The sequence below is a fragment of the Arachis hypogaea genome, chromosome 5, assembly GCF_003086295.3.
Source record: "Arachis hypogaea cultivar Tifrunner chromosome 5, arahy.Tifrunner.gnm2.J5K5, whole genome shotgun sequence".
Taxonomy (NCBI): Eukaryota; Viridiplantae; Streptophyta; class Magnoliopsida; order Fabales; family Fabaceae; genus Arachis; species Arachis hypogaea.
The window spans coordinates 87,115,278-87,137,133 of NC_092040.1; the positions used below are offsets into that span (position 1 = coordinate 87,115,278).

The following is a 21,856-nucleotide window of genomic DNA, read 5'->3' on the forward strand; positions in this document are numbered from 1 at the left end:
TTTATACCTTCATACAATTACGTTTTTTAATTTTATTATGAAGAAGGTAATGGTGTAAGACAACAATATGGAGAAGCTAGTGCTTTACAGAGGCATATGGTGTCAAAGAGTTACTAATGGGACAGTGCGAATGCTCCCAAACAAATCGAACAGTCCGATTTCAAAAAAAAATTATAATAATCAATTCGGACCATTCAATTTGATTTTCGTTTTATTAAAAAAAATTTCATACAACACAGACAGTTCAATTTGCTTTTTTCAAAATTTAAAATTTTTCTCCTACAAATCACACCATCCGATTTGTCCATAATATTTTTTTTTAAACATAATTCGCATGTTCCGACTTGTCTATAGCACAAATAAAAAAAAGATTACCCCCACAAATTAGTTTAATACCACTATATTCCATAAAACAGCACATATATGCCTCCAATAACAAAAGATGAGCCCATGCAATTACAACAATTTTTTTAAATGATGAATCAATATAAATGAATCAATATAAAAATAATTATTTTTACTAATACGAATGCATACGCTAATAAAACAATTTTACACCCTTTAAAATATAAAAACTTATATTTAAGATAAGGAGCACAAGAGTCTCATGAAAGCCTCAACTAAATATCAAATCTCAGCCATCCATAATATCTTTCTCTTTTCCACCAGCAACGGTCGACATTCAATGTCCCTTCCAATTCCGCCACGTGTCAAGCCCCTCTATATATATACCTCGCCTCTCCCTCCACTTTCTTTTTCACTGTCATTTTCTCGGGAAAACTGAGGGAGTGAGAAAACCGTGAAAATTTTGAAAAACCACTGCGATTCACTGAACAACGATGGCAACGATCAGGTCCGTCAAGGCTCGCCAGATCTTCGATAGCCGCGGAAATCCAACCGTCGAAGTAACCATCTCATTATTTTCATTTCCATTTTCATCTTTTACTTTCTTTACTACTGTTCGTTTGCCGAGGAATATTCGTTTTTCTCGGCGCTCTGTTTTCGGTGTTACCGAGAGTTCCTTTTACGCGAAGCTTTGTTTTTCTCGTTTTCAGGTTGACGTTACTCTTAGCGACGGAATCTTCGCCAGAGCTGCCGTGCCTAGCGGTGCTTCTACAGGTAAACTAAACGATCGTCGTTTTTTTTGCCTTTGCAGGAAAAAAAAAACGTGATTATGTGAGTTATGATGTTTTTCTTAACGATGTGATGTATGTTGTTGTAGTAGAGTAGTAGTAACTAGTAAGTAGTTGTTTCTGTTATGATGCTCGAAGTATATAATGGTTTTCAGAATGAAGTGGAAAAGTAATAGCTGCTTATGTAGGATTTGAAGTGATATTTGGTTGTATGTGACTGACATGCATGCGTTTTTGTTTGCATGTTGTGTAAAGGTGTTTATTTAGTGATAGCATGCCATGCTGGTAGTGGTAGTTTAAGTACTGTCTCCTAACATTTTTGTTTTGTTTTTTCAATTTGTTTTGGTTAAGGTGTTTATGAAGCTCTGGAATTGAGGGATGGAGGTTCAGACTACCTTGGGAAAGGTGTTCTCAAGGTACTTCGTTCATAGGCTTTCACTTTGTTATTTTAGCCTTTAAGAAATTTTTGTTGGATATGTTTAAATTTTTTTGGCTTCCTAATTTTGCTTAATATATATTGCTTTCTGCATTATTATATCACTCTTAAAATGGAATGGCTTTGATAACAATTTTTTTTTTTAATTTTCCTTGCTTAGGCTGTGGAAAATGTGAATAAAATAATAGCACCTGCTCTGCTTGGCAAGGTATTTTAGCAGCTATAGAATTTGGTTGTAGCATGTTATTTTAAATCCTGTCCGACATCAATTGTGTTCTTTTATTCGTTTGAGTTTACAGGACCCAACAAAGCAGACTGAAATCGACAATTTCATGGTACAACAGCTTGATGGAACTGTTAATGAGTGGGGTTGGTGCAAGCAGAAGGTATTACCACTTGATTCCTTTGGCTCCCTGAGTTAAAATAGCTGCATTTTTCTTTGTGGCTGTACTGCACCCATTTTATGCTGAATGGCTTCTAATATCTTGAAATTTTTAGCTTGGAGCCAATGCTATTTTGGCAGTATCACTTGCTGTCTGTAAAGCAGGTGCTGCAGTGAAGAAAATTCCGCTGTACACGGTATGTAATGTTTCCTTACTCACTAGCCATAGTTCTTATGTAGTTATCTTGTGGTCTGATGGTTTCCTTTTGTATTATTTGAAATTTCAGCACATTGCAAATCTTGCCGGGAACAAAACTTTGGTATTGCCTGTACCTTCATTTAATGTTATCAATGGAGGCTCGCATGCGGGAAATAAGCTGGCAATGCAGGTAATGTTGATTTAATACGATGGTGATCAAGGGTGTGGGATATATCTTACTGAAATGCTTTGCTGTGTTCTCTTCTATAGGAGTTTATGATTCTCCCTGTCGGGGCATCCTCTTTCAAAGAAGCAATGAAGATGGGTGTAGAAGTATACCATCACCTGAAGGTTATTACTTTTTGCCCCTTTTTTTACTTCCTTATTTCATCTCACTTATGTAGTTTCCTAAATAAATTAAGGTGTTAATGCATGTCTTGCAGGCTGTGATTAAAAAGAAGTATGGACAAGATGCTACTAATGTTGGAGATGAAGGAGGCTTTGCTCCTAATATTCAGGTCCTTTCCTTCTCCCCTTGGTTGTAGCGATCTAAGTGTTATTCCAAACTTTTATATGATCTGATTGCTTTATTTCATCTTTACTTGTTAATGTTCTTTGCATGTCAAGAGCTTTAATGGTGTATGATATTCTTTCTTCAGTTAATTTATAAAGATAGTAAACCACCCCTGGTTTAAGACATGCCTCTGGATAGCTTTTAGAATTTTTTTTTTTTTTTTTTTGGGTTCAACCTTTCTCTTAGCAAAGCCTTAAATTTTTTATATTTATTTTTCATTTAGATTTTTTGAGAAGTGCTTACAAGTCTGCATTGATAACAAAAATAATAAAATAAGATAAATTGAGCAAGAGTGTTTTTTATAGCCAAACACAGAAACATTAAAAATTTTCCATTATTGTATGCACATTTTAGCTAAATCTATTAATAAAACCTGCTTATGCCTCTTTATATATATTTTTAAGAAGCTAGATATTTGCTTTAAAAAAATTGGTATTTTTTTTTAAATATGGTCTTTTGCTAAATAAAGTTGTGGCCCAACATACATGAAATATTGTTACAGTAGTTCCTTTTATTAAACTATAATGCTTGCTTTTTTAGTAACATTTCCAATCCAAATGGGATCTTTATCTCACCTAAATGTTGCTTTTGTACGTTTTCTGGTTCCTTTATAGGAAAACAAAGAGGGTCTTGAGCTTTTGAAGACTGCCATTGCAAAAGCTGGTTATACTGGAAAGGTTGAATCATAATCTCCACTTATTCTGACAGGGTATTACTATATGGCTGATATTTTTACCCCTAATTTTCTATACTTGCACCACTTGCAGGTTGTAATTGGTATGGATGTTGCTGCCTCAGAATTCTATGGTAGTAAGGACAAAACATATGACTTAAATTTTAAGGAAGAGGTACACAAATTTTCAAATTTCTTGCCTTTATTGGGTTATTTCTCTGTTAAATACTTAACCAAGTAAATTACTTTCTTATTGCAGAATAATGATGGATCCCAGAAAATCTCAGGAGACAGCTTAAAGAACGTGTACAAATCATTTGTGTCAGATTATCCAATTGTTTCCATTGAAGATCCCTTTGATCAGGATGACTGGGAGCACTATGCAAAGTTAACTGCTGAAATTGGCCAGCAAGTACAAATTGTTGGTGATGATCTCCTTGTCACCAACCCAAAGGTATGCTTAACTTCTAAATTGGGGGTTATGCTAATTAAACATGTATCCTTTTGACATTAGTCTGTTAATTGTAGCGTGTGGAAAAAGCAATTAAGGAGAAAGCTTGCAATGCCCTTTTGTTGAAGGTAACTTAGCTGCTATTGGATTAAGATGTCCATCTTTCTATTTAATAACTTTGTAAATAGTGAGTGGAATCTTATCTTATACAATTTATATATTAGGTCAATCAAATCGGCAGTGTAACAGAGAGTATTGAAGCTGTGAGAATGTCAAAGCAAGCTGGCTGGGGTGTCATGGCCAGCCACCGGAGGTATGAGCCCACCTTTCTGGTTCATTGTTTTGTTATATTTATTTTAATTCTTATGTGATGTGATTTCGCTTGTTCATTGTAGTGGTGAAACTGAGGATACTTTCATTGCTGACCTCTCAGTTGGATTATCAACAGTAAGTTCTTATGTGGGTTTCAAATTATCACCGTAATGCTTTAGCCAACTTTCTGAAGAAAGCTAATACAATTTCACATTAACAGGGTCAGATCAAAACTGGAGCTCCCTGCAGATCAGAAAGGCTTGCCAAGTACAACCAGGTATACTGTGACTCAAACTTGTGCTTGATGCACTATGAATAATTCGAGTTGAATTTTTTGACCACTATCATGCCACATTGCCACTTACCTTTCGTTTTGGTCTTGTGTTGCAGCTTCTTAGGATTGAGGAGGAGCTTGGTTCTGCTGCAGTGTATGCTGGAGCCAAATTCAGAGCCCCAGTGGAACCCTACTAATATGTTCCAAATTAACTCTGCTAGAAGCCTAGAACTAGAAGAGTATAATATAATAAGTTTTGATGGGTGTGTAATTTTGCAATGAGAAACATCACATTGGGTACTTGCAGTAAACAATAGTCTGATTTGCTTTGCTCATGTTTACGGTTGGCTTGTCAAATATCATCATCATCATCTATATCAAATATTATAAAGTGGAAGAATCTATTTTTAGTGGTACCTGCATTTGGCTTGAACTAACTCTTGAAATTTGACTTGTGTGATCTCATGCCTTTCATTTCAATCATTTATTATTCCAATAAGTTATTGTTAATATTTAATATTAAAATAATATTTATCTTACTAATTCATGGTAAACCATTAGAATTTAGAAATGAAAGAGAATGTCATGGGAGGTAGGCATCAGAGTGGTCCCTGAAGTTGTCCTCGAGGATTAAAGTAATCCCTGAAGTTAAAAATTTGTTTGGATCGTCCCTGAAGTTGATCTCTGGTACTCATAGTGGTTCTTCCGGTGAATTTCGTCCACTTGGCGCAACCGGAAAGCTGAGGTGGCGTCGTTGGTGACACGTTAGCATGCCAAAACGACGTCGTTTGATGGATGGCGCCAAAAAGACATAAAACATCGTCGTTTTATGCGGAAAAAAACCCCACCTTCAACGTTTCACTAACGTCTCGTCTCCCACACTCAAACACACAAACACAACACAAAGCAGAGCTCTCTTCTTCTCCGTTACCCTCTTCACTGACGCCAGTGCTGTTGCCTTAACCAGAGAGTATTTGGGTGGAGAACGTAAGCTCCAGAGGATCGCCTTCATCATCTGCATCAGGCAAGGAGTTATGAAGACGGGTTTCTCTGATAAAGGTATGCAAAAAAATTTAAATGTGTGGTAAAGCTCTGTTTTTTGAATTTTGTTGTTAATCTATTGTTCAGAAGGGGAAAAAACGTTTTCTTGGAGTGTTTTGTCTAGGAATGCATGCTTGTGTTTTGAGGTATTGGCTAGGGTTTGATTGGGAGGAGGTTTCTTAGTGGCTAGGCTAAGTAAGGGGGTTTTTGTTAAGACGAAAACTTGTTTTTTTGTCCAAGGGTTTAGTGCTGTTGTAGTTTTAGTTATGGAGGTAGTAAGTTGGTAATGTGGTTGAAGTTTAGGGAGGCTGATATAAGATAAAAAAAATTTTCCTTGCAGATGGGTGATGATTTGCTTACCATCCTATTTCACCATGGAGGATCATTCATCACTGATGATGGAAGTGTGACTTACAATGGTGGAGAAGTCTCTGAGTTGCCAGGACTTGATACAGACAAACTGGACGTCTTCTTTGTTCGAGACTACCACAAGGATCTTGGATATGACAAGGTCACTCAAACATGGTGGCTGGTTCCTAATAGGCCGTTGCAAAATGGTCTAAGGGCTCTAACAAATGACAAGGAGCTGATGGAGATGTGCTACCTTGGTCAGCAGAACAAGGGGGTTGTTCATGTTTACTATGAGCATGGAGTCTCAGAACCTCTTTACATTGAGGAAGCAAAGACAGTTTCATCTAAAGGGAAGGAGGTCTTGGTGATACAGGATTTGAATCCCACCCCAAACCCCACCACCAATGATAATGCAGAGCCAATTCCCACCACAGCAGCATCTACTACAACCTCTGCACCAATTCACAGCACTATTCCCACCGAAAAACCAGACTCAACTACAAAGCTTCCACCTATTTCAATTACTGTTAGTAAACCAGCCAAAAAAATGTCGCTACCAACTGAAATGCCTAAACTATGGTCGAAATCAAAAGAGAGTAAGAAGTCTGCTGTACCAAGGAGAGGGACTAGGAATGTAAAATCTGCAGCACCAAAACCATGTGGAAGGAGGCCATTAACAAGAGCAGCTGCTAATGGAGCTAGTGTAAGAGGTAATGGTAAAGGAAAACAGCCCCAAACAGAACATGTTGCATTGTCTAGTCCAGAGGATTCCTCAGATAGTGAAGCGAGTGATGGTTGTGAGGAGGATGAACCATATCGGCCTGATGGTGATTTACTGTCTAGTGAGGAAGATGTGGATGTGGAGAGATTAGAAGGAAAGAAAAAGACAGATGTGAAGGAGAGAACCAGGAAAGCTAAGAAAACTTCTAAACAAAAGAGGGATGTAATGGTTGAGGTTGATGGTCCCGTGTGTGCTGACTCAGGCTCTGAGGATGATGCACATTTTTTTGGACCAGTTCCTAGGTTCGGGTCCATGGGAGCATATGATGATGCCCAAGATGAAGGTTATGAGGAATCTGATGGTGGAGACTCATGGCACTCAGAAGAACTGAAGACTCCTCCAAATTCTGAGGATGAATTGGAGGAGGTTGATTCGGATGAGGTTTTTCCTGTGTTCAGAGATGGAAGTAGGTTTGGGGAGCTTAGGCTTACTGTTGAAATGACATTTACTACAAAGATGGAGTTCAAAGAGGCTGTGCGTGAATATTGTATACAGGAGGGTCGGAGGATTTGGTTTAAAAAGAATGATAATGTAAGGATGAGAGCAGTGTGTAAGGATGAGAACTGTGGATGGCTTGTCTATGCTGCTAACAACACTGAGAACAATTACTGGCAGATCAAGACGTTTAATGATGATCACACTTGTGCAAGGAAAACCAAAAATAAGTTGGCTAATAGGAAGTGGCTGGCGAGAAAATTGGTAAAGAAGCTACGAAAATATCCTAACTTAAGACACTGTGAGGCTGCTCAGTACTTTAAGACAAAATGTGACTTGGAACTAAGCATGTGTTCACTGACTAGGGCCTTAGGAGATGCTAGGGCTGTTGTGTATGGTGATGCTGCTGCCCAGTATGGGATGATAAGGGATTATGGGCTGACACTGCTTAGGAGTAACCCAGGCTCTACTGTCACAGTTGGAGTTATCCCTCAACCCAACCCTGATGATAAACCGATATTTGAAAAGATGTACATCTGCTTGGATGCCTGTAAGAAGGGATTTTTGGCTGGCTGCAGACCGCTCATAGGCTTGGATGGAGCTTTTCTGAAGACCTAGCATGGTGGCCAGATCTTGTCTGCAATTGGACAAGATGCAAACAATCACATATATGTGATTGCATATGCAATTGTCCCTATTGAAAATACTGAAAACTGGAGGTGGTTCTTGGAATTACTTCATCAAGACTTGGGAGATTATAAGCAAAACAAGCTCTGTTTCATTTCATATATGCAGAAGGTACGTTTTATCCATTTTTTATTTAATTGTTGTTGTATAATTTGTATAGGCTGCTCTGATATTAATATGACTAATTGCATATAGTACACAACTTGTATAGGCTGCTCTGCTGCTCTGATATAATTTGTATAGGCTGGTCCATGTTTTTGTTGTTGTATAATTTTGTTTTACATATGCTGAACTGCTGAACTGCTGTGTTGTTGTATAAATTTGCTTTAATGTACAAATGCTTTGCCTAAATAGATGGACTACTACTGCTCTGCTGCTCTGATATAATTTGTATAGGCTGGTCCCTGTTTTTGTTGTTTTGTTGTTGTATAATTTTGTTTTACATATGCTGAACTGCTGTGTTGTTGTATAAATTTGCTTTAATGTACAAATGCTTTGCCTAAATAGATGGACTACTGCTGGGTGAACTGGTATATATATATTGAACTGATATGTACTGCAACAAATAGGGACTAAATTGATGTCACTTATAAAACTTGAGGGACTAAGTTGATGTCACTTATAAAACTTAAGGGACCAAATTGATGTCACTTATAAAACTAAAGGGATCAATTTGATGCTCGATAACTTGTATGTAACTGTTTTCTTTTTTGAAATCAGGGCCTAATCCATGCTGTTAAGGAAGTTTTTCCTGGTGTCCATCACAGATTCTGTGTTTGGCACTTATGGAAGAACTTTAACAAGCAGTGGAAAGATCTCCAGTTGAGAGGGTTGCTATGGGAGTGTGCAAGGTGCACCAGCCAAGATGGATTCCTAGAGAGTATAAAAAAGATTGAGAGGGTTAACAAGGAAGCTTGGGAGTATTTGAACAAGTGGCCTAGAGACTCTTGGAGCCGGGCTTTCTTCAGCAATGCAGCTAAAATAGACAATATCTGCAACAATGCTTGTGAAGTCTTCAACTCAAGGATCAAAGAAGCTAGAGCCAAACCTATCATTACACTGTTAGAGGAGGTCAGATTGTATGCAATGAAGTCAATCGCTAGGAACAAAGTGAAGCTTAATTCCAACACTGGTATTCTACCACCTATACAGCGCAGCAGATTGGAAAAAATAAGGAAGGAGTCAAAGAGTTGGGTCCCGATGTGGTTTGGTGACTGAGTACGAGAAATTCGAGGTTCACGGGTGGCCGACTAACATGGTTGTTGATCTGGGAAAGAGGCTCTGCACATGTGGTTTTTGGCAATTGAGTGGTGAGATACTTTTACTAGTTTCTTCCTTTGTTATTTTTTTTCTTGACTGTTGGCTTAATATTGGTAATCTTTGGACTTATGATAATGTTATTTAGGGATGCCGTGTGTGCATGCTTGTGCTGCATTGGCAAGGGTTGGTAGAAGACCAGAGGAGTTTTGTCACCAGTGGTTGACAATGGAGGCATATAATAACACATATGCCTTCCATATCAACCCAATTCCAGGTCAAGCCCTATGGAAAAGGTCACCACATAACAGACCACAAGCACCTAAATTCAAAAAGAAACCAGGTCCACTTACGAAAAAAAGAAGAAAGGATGCAGATGAGGAGCCAAGTGGGGGTAAAAAGGAGAGAAAGAAGATGAAAAGAATCTATCAAAAAGGTCACTGTCGTTATTGTGGTGACTCGGGACACACCAAGAGAAACTGCGGAAAGAGAGCTGCTGATGAGGTGGCTGCTGCTGCTGCTAAGGCTGCTGCTGTCCAACCTCCAGCTGCTAATGGTGGTGAAGCCAGCGTTGTCCCAGAAGCCTCCACTGAAATTCAACTTGAAGCCAGTCAACCACCATTGTCACAAACCGATGACTCTCAAGAGGTTACAAAATTATATCACATTCAATCTTATTATGTGCATGTTCTTCTCCACTTTTAGTAACTATTATACATGTCTTCACTAATAGGTCTTGCCTCCTCCTGTGAGGCCACCAAAACTGCCTCCCAAGAGAAAGTCATGCAAACAAGAAAAGGCAACTCCAGGAAGCAGCTTTCAAGCAGCAACCTCTCCACCTGCTCCCATCCCACCAGCAACCACTCAACCCACAACTCTTCCTCCGGCTCATCCTATGCAAGGTGCATCACAGGGGACCGTAACAAGACTTTTTAACTTCATGAAGTTTGTTCCGAATCCTGGATTCAGACCACCAAGAAACAAAAAATGAAGACTAGGTTTATTATGTTTAGGAGAACATTATTTTGTGTAACTTTTTTGATGACGCAGTGTACTTTCTGCATTTAGAACCCAAGTGTTGGGGATCTTTTTTGTTCAAAACTTGTGTTCTCACTATGTTGAGAACTGCTGACAGACTTGCACAATATTGCCCTGGCTCTTCCTTGCCTATTTTTTATATGTTTAATGCATTAATATATGATTATGGATTATTATGGCCTCATTGATTAGAGGATTCCATTAGTCCTGCAGGAACAGTTATTTATACATATAACCTCTACTTTATTCGGATTCCAAATTACTCTTGGACAGTCATGTAAAACAGTTTAATCTGCATTCCTTTCAACCAAAATGACAAGTGAAATTACATGAACAGAACAACATATGCATATCACATTTCACTTAGTTTTTGGCTAAATACAATTGACTCTGCTGCCTATCCAATTTTAAGACAAGCACAACAACTGTAACCAGCAGCAGCAGCATACATGTAAACAAGAAAATTCCCCCCATTTTCAGAACTCTAACTTCAGACTCTAGTCTTCCAAGTTTCCAAGCAATCTTCATCTTCCATTCTTCGTTGTCGTTTGAGGAGCTTGTTCTACCATCACATGTCACCGCATCTTCTTCCAGAATTTTGTCCACCCAAAGAAACAACCCACACCACCTCTTTCCTGCAGTCTAAACCCAGGAAAGTGAATCAACCAATCTCTAGATTTACCACAAGGAACATCATCAAGCACTTACATTGTAGTTTGGGCAACCCACGAACGGTCTCCCTGGATTCGAATCCGTTGCTGACCATCGCAGCACTGGTCTTGCCCCGCATGCACACCATTCTGGCAGACGTGCATCTCTGTTTCTATTCATCCTCCTCATGATGCTTCCAAATGATCTTGGGTTGTTGGAGCTCCCAGCTGCGTTGCTTGCGCTAGCCATCAACACTGGTGTTCGATGATGAAGACAACACTGAAGACTCACCTCTGGTGCGATGGAGAGGATCGGAGAGAAGACGAGAAAAGCGTGTGCGACGGAGAAGAAAGGAAAACATAGTCAATTTGGGGGTTAGGGTTTTTAAACTTAAATTAAGGACCAAATTGACTCCAAAACGTTCAACAGGCCACGTCAGCTAGCCGTTGGGTTGCTAACGTGTCACCAACGACGCCACCTCAGCTTTCCGGTTGCGCCAGGTGGACGAAATTCATCGGAAGGACCACTATGAGTACCGGAGATCAACTTCAGGGACGATCCAGACAAATTTTTAACTTCAGGGATTACTTTGATCCTCGAGGACAACTTCAGGGACCACTCTGATGCCTACCTCAATGTCATGGTGGATTCCATCCAAAATAAAATGTGCCTCAGTCGATTATTGTTGTTATCGTTATAGGTTTTTTCTAAATCAAACTAACGAGATTTGTTTAAGTCTACTTGTTAAAACATTAGGGACAGAAACTTTGAATAGGGAAAAAAAATTATGCAAGTCTTATATTATTTTTGTTGAAACTTGAAAGCATATGTATTGTGATTCTTTCAAAGAAAGTTCGCTTAAATTGATAATTGCCAATGAGCCTTGGCTCTAATGGCATCTTTTTCCCTCCCCACATCAAGGGTTCAAACTCTAGAGAAAGCAAATTGAGGAAAAATGTGATAATATGTGTGAAGAGTGTGTGGGTGTGTTGTGTACCTAGGATTTGGGGTTGTCCAATCCACGGAGGTACCTAGTATTGGGAGTTGTCCAATCAAAAAAAAAAAAATTGAACATGATAATTAGCCTTTCGCAAATTTTAACTTAAACTATCCTTGATTCATCCTATTTAACTACCATTATGTTAAAAATCAAGTTACGTCTATATTAAAAATTAATAGTTTATATAAAATATAAGATTAAGAAGTGGGAGTACGTACTCCTCATCTAGCGCCCGACGCTCTGCTAGGGTTTCACTGCGCCGCCTCCATGGTCACACCTTTCTTTGTCTTTTCTTCATCAAACTCTTTTCCATCTTCTTCTATTTTTTATTTTTTTCTTAATTTCTTTTCCACTTAGCTCCCTAATTTTTCGTTTTCTCTCCCAATTCATTGCTCTTTTAATTCATTCCGTTTTCTAATTCACTCATTCCATATATCTTATGTCTCTTTGGAATCATTGAATACCAATTCTGATTTTCTCTACACCATGAGCAACAAATCAGAGACTCAAAACCCTCATATAATTGCTATGACGGTGGAAGGTGCCAGCCTTCAAGTGGCACCCAAAGAAATATGAAACTACTCTCGTGGAATTGTCGGGGTTTGGGGAGACCCCTGACAATCCACAATCTTAAAGGGATTTGCAAATCCTACTCCCCCGAGGTTGGTTTTATTTGTGAAACAAAAAATCAATCTCGACAAGTTGAAGGAAAACTAAGATCTTGTGGTTTCAAGGAATGGTTTATTATAGATCCGGATGGATTATCAGGGGGTTTGGCAATGGCATGGAGGGATGGTTGCACTGTTCAGATTTTACAACATGGTAGATTTTTCATTGCGGCATCAGTTCTGACAGCTGGTTCTAATGATCCCTATGGTGTTCTAGGTGTTTATCTCAGTTCAAATGATCAACATAGAATGGCTCAATTTGATGAATTAACTTCAGTCACCCAACAGTTCGATGGTAAGGTTGTGTTAATGGGGGATTTTAATGCCATTTCTAATCAATTGGAGAAAGAAGGTGGAGGTGCTAAATCTCCTTCTTCTATTGAAACCTTTAATAGTTTTATTGATGATAATTCCCTGATTGATATTGGTATGGTCGGAAGACCATTCACTTGGTCAAGTAGACGGAGGGGTGATGAGTTGATACAGGAAAGACTGGACCAATTCCTGGTAGGAGTTGATTGGCAGAAACTCTATCCCAATGCAACGGTTCTTAGACTGTCAGAATTAGGCTCAGATCATGCCCCTCTTCTCCTAGACTCTAATCCGAGAACTGAGAGATCTAAACGCCGATTCAAATTCCAAGAAAGATGGTGTTCCAATGATGAAATAATGCAGATTGTTGGAGAGGTTTGGCATGAATAGATTGATGGCTCAGCCATGTATATCCTAGCTCAAAAAATAAAGCGTCGTCGGCATAAGATTGTCAAATGGCAGCAAGAACACAGATCTAATTCGAAGGTGGAGATTGATTTACTACAGTCGGAATTAGAGGAACTTCGTTTAGCAGGAATTCATGGAGGCGACATCATTTCAGAAATAGAGGACAAACTTGAAAAAGCATTGCAAAATGAGGAATCTTATTGGAAAGATAAGTCTAGAGTCAAATGGCTCAAATCTGGTGATCAGAATATAGCTTTCTTCCATCAGAAATTTAGAAATCGAACCCGAAGGAATAGAATTTGGCAACTAACTGGCAATGATGGTGAAGTGGCTACTTCAAATGCTGGTATTGCTTCTGTGGCTGAATCTTATTTCAAGGACATCTTTTCCTCCACTTGTCATGAGATCCCTGAACCTCTGTTTACTGATTTTGAACCTAAGGTTACAGCTCACATGAACCGTAGGCTTCAAAGACCAGTGACTATGGAGGAAGTGAAACGCGCAACATTTAGCATTCATCCTCAAAGTGCTCCAGGAGATGATGGTATGACAACAAAATTTTTTCAAAGCTTCTGGAACATACTTAGTGGTGATGTGTTTCGAGCAGTTAAGAGCTTCTTTTCTGGGGGCATAATCTTGAAGGGTTTTAACCACACTCAGATCTGTCTTATTCCCAAGATTTCTGATGCTAAAGATATGACTCAGGTAAGACCAATAAGCCTATCTTCAGTCTTTTACAAGATTATCTCCAAAGTATTTGTACATAGGCTTCAGAGTATGATGAATAGACTAATTAGCCCTACGCAGAGTGCTTTTATTAAAGGCAGATTAATCTCTGATAATATCCTAATTGCTCACGAGTGTATGCATTACTTGAAGAACAAAAAAAGGGGTCTCGAAAATGAAATGGCGCTAAAATTAGATATGAGTAAGGCATATGATAGGGTGGAATGGCACTTTCTTTGGTTTATATTGGAGAAGTTTGGTTTTGACTCTTGATGGATCATGTGGATTCAAGAATTAGTGACAACTGTTTCTTATTCTGTTATTGTGGAAGGACAACCTTATGGTTTCTTCAAACCAAATAGAGGTATTCGACAAGGAGATCCTCTATCCCCCTATCTTTTTCTTTTTTGTGCAGAAGGTCTCTCCTTCTTGCTACACAAGGCAGAACAAAACAGACTAATTCAGGGTCTTCAGATACATAGGCGATGTCCCAAGGTCAACCACCTCCTATTTGCTGATGATTCCATTTTATTCTGTAAGGCTAATCCTGAAGCATGTTCAAATATCCTGCATTTATTGAATTCTTATGAAAGCATCAGTGACCAGAGGGTAAATCTTAATAAATCTACTGTATTCTTTAGCCACAGCACTCCGTCCACTACTCGTACACTACTGGCTAACTCTATGAATATTAATCATATTGGGGCTCATGATAAATACCTTGGTTTGTCTTCTACAGTCTCTAAATCGAAAAAGGCTTCTTTTAGTATGATCAAAGAAAAGGTTCGGAAAAGAATCCAAGGGTGGAGGCGCAATCTTCTTTCGTCAGGTGGTAGACACATATTGCTTAAGGCAGTGGGAGAAGCTATTCCTATTTATACATTGTCTTGCTTCAAGTTGCCTGATGGTTTAATTTCGGAAATTCACTCTCTACTTTCTCAGTTCTGGTGGGGACAAAAAGGTTCTGAAAGGAGGATGGCTTGGATTAGCTGGGACACTATGACTCGCCCACGAAAAGAAGGAGGCCTTGGATTTAAAGATCTCAAAATCCAAAATCTGGCGCTTTTAGGCAAACAGTTTTGGCGACTTGTAACACAGCCTACTTCCTTATTATCCAAAATCTTAAGAGGTAAATACTTTAGCAATGGTAATGCTATAACGGCAGAAATTGGAGTCTTACCTTCTTGGGGATGGAGGAGCATACTGGAAGGCCGAAAGATTGTTGAAAAAGGTCTTAATTGGGCTGTGGGTATTGGTGAGAATATCCGAACCTTTGAGGATCCTTGGCTGCCTCCTCCGTATCCTTTAATGATTTCTGACATGCCAAATAGACAGGCTATTTCTGAGTTGTTTCCAAGAGTTAAAGATCTAATTACTGAAAATAGAAATTGGAATCAGAATCTCATTCAAGAACTATTTCCCCAACACGTTGCAAACAGGATTTTGTCAGTTAAATTTCAGCAGAGTAGGGACAAATTGCAATGGGATTTGAACAAATCCAAGCAATATGATACATCTTCAGGTTACAGAATTGGCTATTTATTTTACCATCCGCCTTTGGAACTTTGCCCTAATTATATGCAACAGAAAAAGCTGTGGATTGATCTATGGAAGTTGAACTTGCCTCACAAAATTAAGCTATTTATCTAGAAAGCTCTCCATGGCCGACTTCCGGTGCTTGCTCAGATTCATCACCGCATCCCATCTATATCACCAATATGCCCTTGCTGTCATGAAGCAACGGAAACAGTCACTCATTGTTTGATCGATTGCTCTAGAATTAAAGACGTATGGTCTCAGAGTTATCTTCGTGACTGTCTTTCCCCTCAGAGTTCTAACGACTTTTGGACATGGTGGACTGCATCAATAGAGATACTTAACCCGTTGAAGAATGCTGACCGTAATCCTCAATTGCTTGCCATCATTTGCTGGAACTGCTGGAAAGCTCGCAACCAGTTGATTTTTGAAGGTTCTACTTCTATGCCGTCTGCTATTCTAGCAAGCTCTGTCAATCTCCATGAGACAAGCTCTTAGGTGCATTCAATTTGTTTATCATTATTTCTTCTTTAAGATTTTTTTTCGTTTTTCGACCACGCACCGTTGGATGAATACCTTCAGCGTAGTGTTTTTGGGAAATCCCCACCTTTTATTATGCTGTCCTGCTTTTGGACATCTTTGTATTTCATTTTTTAATAATTAATGAAATATAACCTATTATCTTTGGAAAAAAAATAGTTTATATAAAATATATATTTAAAATATGTAAAATAATACATATTTTTACATAAATATAAAATAGTGATTTTGTTATTGATTTTTAGTACGGACATAGTATTTTTGCTATGCTAACTATAGAAAAAACAAGAAACAAAAATCATGGTTAGAAATATACTTATTTTACACCTCTTTTTTATACTTTTGAATTAATAATAATAATAATAATAATAATAATAATTGTTCAGCAGTTTGGAAAAAAAAAAAAAAAACAAGAGTAACAATTAACATAAAAATGGGAAGAAAAAAAAAGGTTCCAAATTTAAGAGCTTGACACACTGACTCTAAATTAACTACAGATAAAGCAGATTTCCAGAGTTCACCAAAAACAGAATCAAAGAACCCCCCACCCCCTTCTGCGATTCCTTCTCCCAATTCCGATCGATTATTGATAATTGGTTTATGGAGAGCGCATCGGAGCTGGTGGAATTCCCTTTGCTGCAGACGCCGATCGAAGCAAACTACAGAGCTTGCACCATTCCCTACAGATTCCCCTCCGATAATCCTCGCAAGCCCACTCCCACCGAAATTTCTTGGATTGATCTCTTCTACAACTCCATCCCTTCCTTCAAGTATCCTTCTTCTTCTTCTTCAAGTTCTTTCCTTTTTGGTTTTCGCTCTGTGATTAGCAAGCATCTTTTTTAGAATGTTTCTTATCATATACCCTTGTGCTGAATTTGAGCGTAAGTGGCGTGTATTTGTTCATTTCTGAGATAAAAATTTATACTTTTGCATTGCATTTTTGTTCTGTTTTCTTTAATTGTTATGGTTTAGCTTGGGTACTATTGCTGTGTGAAATTTTGGCGTAGAATAGTGATTTCGTTATGTTTGATCTTGTACTTGTTATGGTAATCTGAATTGTTAATAGTTAATACAGTAGTAGTATTGCTAGTGCTGCATCATTTTTTTCCCCTTATTCATTGGAAGTTATGCAAAAATTTCTGCTGGTGTACTTGGTGGTTTTAACTATGTTTTCCATTTTCAACCAAATGCCTTTGGTTGTAATGGTTCATGTTGAATTGGCTATGACATTATCCTTTTATAAGATTTGAGATAGCATAGCATTAGCATCTTGGCAGTTGTAAGACACACTAAAAGGACTTATTCTTGGTGCGGAAGTAGTTGCCATTGCCAAAGTGGTACAATTTGCTTGCCGTTGTTATGATATAACTTATTCCTTGACTTTTGAATAAATTAATAAATTAATAATTCTAAGTATGATGTAGAAGTTGTTGCAGTATGAGTAATATAGAAGAAGCTTCTTTTAAGAGAAGTTGAGTGTTACTAGTAGGTGAAAGGCATTACTATTGGCAATGGACTAAAAATGTCCTTGTTTAGGAGTGTTCGAGAAATGAATGTTTCTATAATAATTACTGAGTTCATCCATGTGCTTTTATAAAACCTTCACATTGTATTAAGTTAGAGCAACTCAGTGGTGTTGTTTTAGTGAAATATGAGATTTTTATTTTATTGTAAGGACTCTTGTTTGCTTGTTTCCCATTCACAATATGGTTTAGCTTTGATTTGACAGAAAGCGTGCCGAGAGTGATCCTTCTGTTTCTGATGCTGCGACTAAGGCTGAAAAATTTGCTCAAAGGTGAATTTCCCCTCCCTTTTCTCCAATTTGAGAAGTTTGTTGCATGGAAGAGATCACATCAGTTTACTTTTGAATATTATCTAGGGATAACGTTTGTCATGTATCATTGTATTATAAGGCTTATACACTCTTCTATGCTATAAGTATGCAATGGTTTGTGGTATGGGATTTCCTAATTGCATCTTCTATTTGTGCATTTCCTGAAAAAGGTATGGTGACATACTTGAAGATTTGAAGAAAGATCCCGAAAGTCATGGCGGGCCACCTGATTGTATCGTATGTTCTGTACTATTTATCAATGAAATTGTAAAATAATATAAAAAAATGAATTAAAAAAATTAATCCAAACAAAATTTAGCATTTTGGTGATCTGCCTAATTCTGTTGATTTATTTATTTATGTTTTGGTGTCTGGTGCCTTGGGCTATGTTCTAGCTCCTCTGCAGACTTCGTGAGCAAGTACTTAGAGAACTGGGATTCACAGATATCTTCAAAAAAGTCAAGGTAAGTTTAATTGCAGTTTCAGTCCTATCTGCTAATTATATATCTAACTATGGATTACAAAGTAGAGGAAAAGCATATGTCTATCTTATGTAGTGATTAAAGTAACGTCAAATTTTTGCCAACTTGTGAAGCATAGTGGGGTGGAATTTTTTTATATAGAGTTGGTTGAAAGGTGTAAATTTATTAGCTAAAGTAGAATAGACTTTTAGCATTTGTTATCAGTTCTAAAGGAGGGGAAGGCGTGGGTGCTAACATTATCATTGGATGGTGCATTTTATTAGCTCCAGATTTGTCATTCCTTTTGTGTTTGAATGCAACAGGATGAAGAAAATGCAAAAGCCATCTCCCTATTTGGGGATGTTGTTCGCCTTAACGATGCCATTGAAGATGAAGGCAAGCGACTTGAGAATCTTGTTAGAGGAATTTTTGCTGGAAACATATTTGATCTTGGCTCGGCACAGGTATGTGTTCTTTTAATAACTGTTGAATAACTAGAGTTAAGAAATGTTTGACCAACTTGGAATCTACTTGGTCAAGCATCAACCATATTTGGAATTTGGGTAAGCTGCGGTTTGTGTCCCTGAAGAGATCCTTATGCCTCCCCTTTTCCTTCCACTGAAATTATCCTAATTCATCTTTATATGGAGCCGTAGGCTGAAAATTTTGCATGGGAAACTAGATATACTCGTAATAACTTTACCGTGGTCTGCGTTTATTGGTTTACAAGGAGGCAACTGTTGTGTTATTTATTATAATCATATATGCGGGAATTTGGAGAATTAGTTATGCATTACCTTATTCTTCTCTCAATTTCTTGAAGCTTGCAGAGGTTTTCTCCAAGGATGGGATGTCCTTTCTAGCTAGTTGTCAGAACCTTGTTCCTCGGCCTTGGGTTATTGATGATCTTGACAAATTTAAGGCGAAATGGAGCAAGAAGTCATGGAAGAAGGCAAGTTTCATGCACATTGATAGATACAATTTTATCATTAGTTATATGTCTGCTGTCATATTCTCTGCAGTTCTTCTGCTGTAATCTGTCTCCTTTTGCATTGCAGGTTATCATATTCGTAGATAATTCTGGTGCAGATATCATTTTGGGTATACTGCCATTTGCAAGGGAGCTGCTTCGGCGTGGGAGTCAGGTTTGATAACATATCCTTTTTCTTCTCTTTCTTTTGGAATAAAATATTGATTCATCAAAATGAAGAGGGAAAGTTCCAAAAAGATGACAGGATAGTAATCATCCATAATATTAGGACAAAATGTAAACCAACAAAGAAAATTGCAAAGTTCAACAGAGCAAAGTGGCCTAATCATTCAACATAGCCATTTTCTGAAAATGGATGTGTTCTTTACATCAAAAGAAGCTAAATACCTAACCTTACCCTAAATCAAGCATATTACAAAAATGTCTATAAATATTATTTGTATTCCAGCAAAATGCACTGAAGTGAAGCTTTTGTTGTACATTGCCACAAAAGTATTTCCTCTTTTCTTCTGTAGGTGTAGTCTTTGCCTCTTTTGAATCTAGTTTGAAACTGAAACTGCTTTTCAAGCATGTGATTCATAGCTTCCACCTTCTATATATTTTGTGCAATTCCCTTTTGAATGCAGGTTGTATTGGCTGCTAATGAATTACCTTCCATCAATGATGTGACTTATCCAGAGCTAGTTGAAATTATATCAAAGGTAATTAAAAGAAGTTTTGTAAACTTTTGGTATAACCATATTCTCTTTTTGAGGGGATATTACGATATTCTTTTCTAACTCTATCATGTTCTTTTCCAGTTAAAAGATGAAGAAGGACATCTCATGGGTGTCAGTATTTCAAATCTTTTAATTGCCAACTCCGGCAATGATTTACCTGTAAGAAAATGAACGATGCTTTTTATGTTTTGAAAATTATAGTACTTTGATTGGATGTATCAGATCATCAAATTTTTGTAATGATTTTGTTGCTTTCTCTTCCTTCATTCAACGGATTGCAGGTCATTGATCTTACAAGAGTGTCACAAGAGCTTGCTTACCTTGCCAGTGATGCAGATTTTGTCATCTTAGAAGGGATGGTAAGTTCTTCCTTGGATATTGTGGGAAACTTCTATTGCATTGATTGTTGTTAGATGCTTTGTCGGGCTTTGATACTTGAAGTGAAGTAGGATAACAAGGGGAGTAATGTTTTGGTTAGAAGGTATATGGTGGTATCAGTAGTCTTTCGAAGTTTGAATTAATTATCAACTTATATACAAGGTAATAAGATAGTTCTTATTAGGGATCCAAACGTTCGCATCGGAAGGTCGAGGCAATAAAACAGGAGGAGTCTGTTAAGATACATCATAATCATTTTGGACTGCACAATCCATAGATATATGTTATGCCTTTATGGAGTTAGAACATTTTTGTAATAATCTAAATAAAAAAAATAATAATGATACTGACAACTTATAAACCTGAAGATAACATAAAACTGGTACCCAGATAATGAAGTGATTAAGATCATATTTTTTTCTCTTAATATTTAGTGGCACAATATTCGACAGATATTTCATTATTGGCCAATCGGAATTAGTCAGACACATACATATTCATATCTTGTAATTTCTCAAGATTGCTTGTTTAGTTGTTTCCCAGTTATCCTTGTTCTGTTGTGTGTATCCAATTTCATTTAAGATGTTGATGGTATATCCCTTCATACTTGTGTTCCACATTTATCTTTCAAATATTTTGAGCCCCTCTAGATTGTTTTGACTTATTTGCATATTCATAAAGATTAGAAGGTCTTCTTGGTTTCGTTCCTATTTCTTGTTTGAATAATTTTGTTAAAAAATAGTGAAAAATAAGAAACAAATTTCATTGCTTTCAGTATTCCCTTTCCAAAATCCTAGAAATAGTCCAAAGTTTGTTATTGAATTCTACATCGCATCATAAATGCCGACCTTTATTCTGTTGTCAGGGTCGCGGAATAGAAACGAATCTCTATGCTCAATTTAAATGCGACTCCCTCAAGATTGGGATGGTAATGCATTTAACTAATTTATGTTCCTTGTTTCTTTATCACATGAAATTATTGAGCTCTGAATCTTTGTTGCTGCTGCCATTTGTGTAGGTGAAACATCCCGAAGTTGCACAATTTCTTGGTGGACGTTTGTATGATTGTGTTTTCAAATACAATGAAGTCTCAAGTTTATAAGTCTCATTCTTTTCTCTTCTCTTCTCTTCTCTTCTCTTCCATTGCTGCATAGTTTCACTTTGTCTTAGTTTGAATCTTTCAACTTTAGAACATACCAGCATGAAGCTAATGCTTTTTCTTCAATATCATTTTAGTTTTAAAAGAGAGGATTGAAGGGAAAAAAATCATACATGTAATAAAAAAAAGTAGTTCTACACATATGAATTGGTTTCATGATGATGAAGCTATAATGTAGGTATTGAAATATTCAGTTTGTTTTTTTGTTTCAATTTTGTTCTTATAATTATCATAACACTATTTTCAAAGCCTAGACACTTCGGAATAATACTTTTATCATGAGTAGTGTCAAACTTTTTCTTTTACTTTCACATCTTGTTACACATATGACATAATTTCACTAATGATATTAGTTATGTCCTTAATAATTCAAGTAACTTTCACTAATCCGAATTTGGGTGGAGCCACTTGTGGTTTTTTTTTTCTTTTTTAAATGACAAGTCAAAAGG

The 21,856-nt window shown here is 37.4% G+C and overlaps 3 protein-coding genes across 3 annotated transcripts; all 3 read left to right on the forward strand.

Annotated features, from left to right (window-relative positions):
* Nucleotides 1–739: 739 nt before the first annotated feature.
* Nucleotides 740–4,850, forward strand: LOC112801723 (enolase). Its single transcript, XM_025844631.2, has 17 exons — nucleotides 740–905; nucleotides 1,056–1,119; nucleotides 1,485–1,549; nucleotides 1,730–1,777; nucleotides 1,869–1,955; nucleotides 2,068–2,148; nucleotides 2,239–2,340; nucleotides 2,421–2,501; nucleotides 2,594–2,668; nucleotides 3,339–3,401; nucleotides 3,492–3,572; nucleotides 3,657–3,851; nucleotides 3,926–3,976; nucleotides 4,073–4,161; nucleotides 4,244–4,295; nucleotides 4,381–4,437; nucleotides 4,551–4,850. Exons 1-17 carry the CDS (start codon nucleotides 840–842, stop codon nucleotides 4,629–4,631), a joined length of 1,338 nt encoding a protein of 445 aa, XP_025700416.1. The 5' UTR covers nucleotides 740–839; the 3' UTR covers nucleotides 4,632–4,850.
* A 965-nt stretch (nucleotides 4,851–5,815) lies between these two features.
* LOC112801722 (uncharacterized) lies at nucleotides 5,816–10,197 on the forward strand. The gene is made up of 4 exons (XM_025844630.3): nucleotides 5,816–7,840; nucleotides 8,450–9,039; nucleotides 9,135–9,634; nucleotides 9,720–10,197. The coding sequence occupies exon 1, from the start codon at nucleotides 5,816–5,818 to the stop codon at nucleotides 7,658–7,660; it is 1,845 nt and encodes a 614-aa protein (XP_025700415.1). The 3' UTR covers nucleotides 7,661–7,840; nucleotides 8,450–9,039; nucleotides 9,135–9,634; nucleotides 9,720–10,197.
* A 6,123-nt stretch (nucleotides 10,198–16,320) lies between these two features.
* On the forward strand, nucleotides 16,321–21,619 carry LOC112801724 (damage-control phosphatase At2g17340). Its single transcript, XM_025844632.3, has 12 exons — nucleotides 16,321–16,635; nucleotides 17,595–17,660; nucleotides 17,870–17,936; nucleotides 18,095–18,163; nucleotides 18,484–18,624; nucleotides 18,984–19,112; nucleotides 19,219–19,305; nucleotides 19,778–19,852; nucleotides 19,952–20,029; nucleotides 20,152–20,229; nucleotides 21,114–21,176; nucleotides 21,267–21,619. The coding sequence occupies exons 1-12, from the start codon at nucleotides 16,466–16,468 to the stop codon at nucleotides 21,348–21,350; spliced, it is 1,107 nt and encodes a 368-aa protein (XP_025700417.1). The 5' UTR covers nucleotides 16,321–16,465; the 3' UTR covers nucleotides 21,351–21,619.
* The last annotated feature ends 237 nt before the right edge of the window (nucleotides 21,620–21,856 follow it).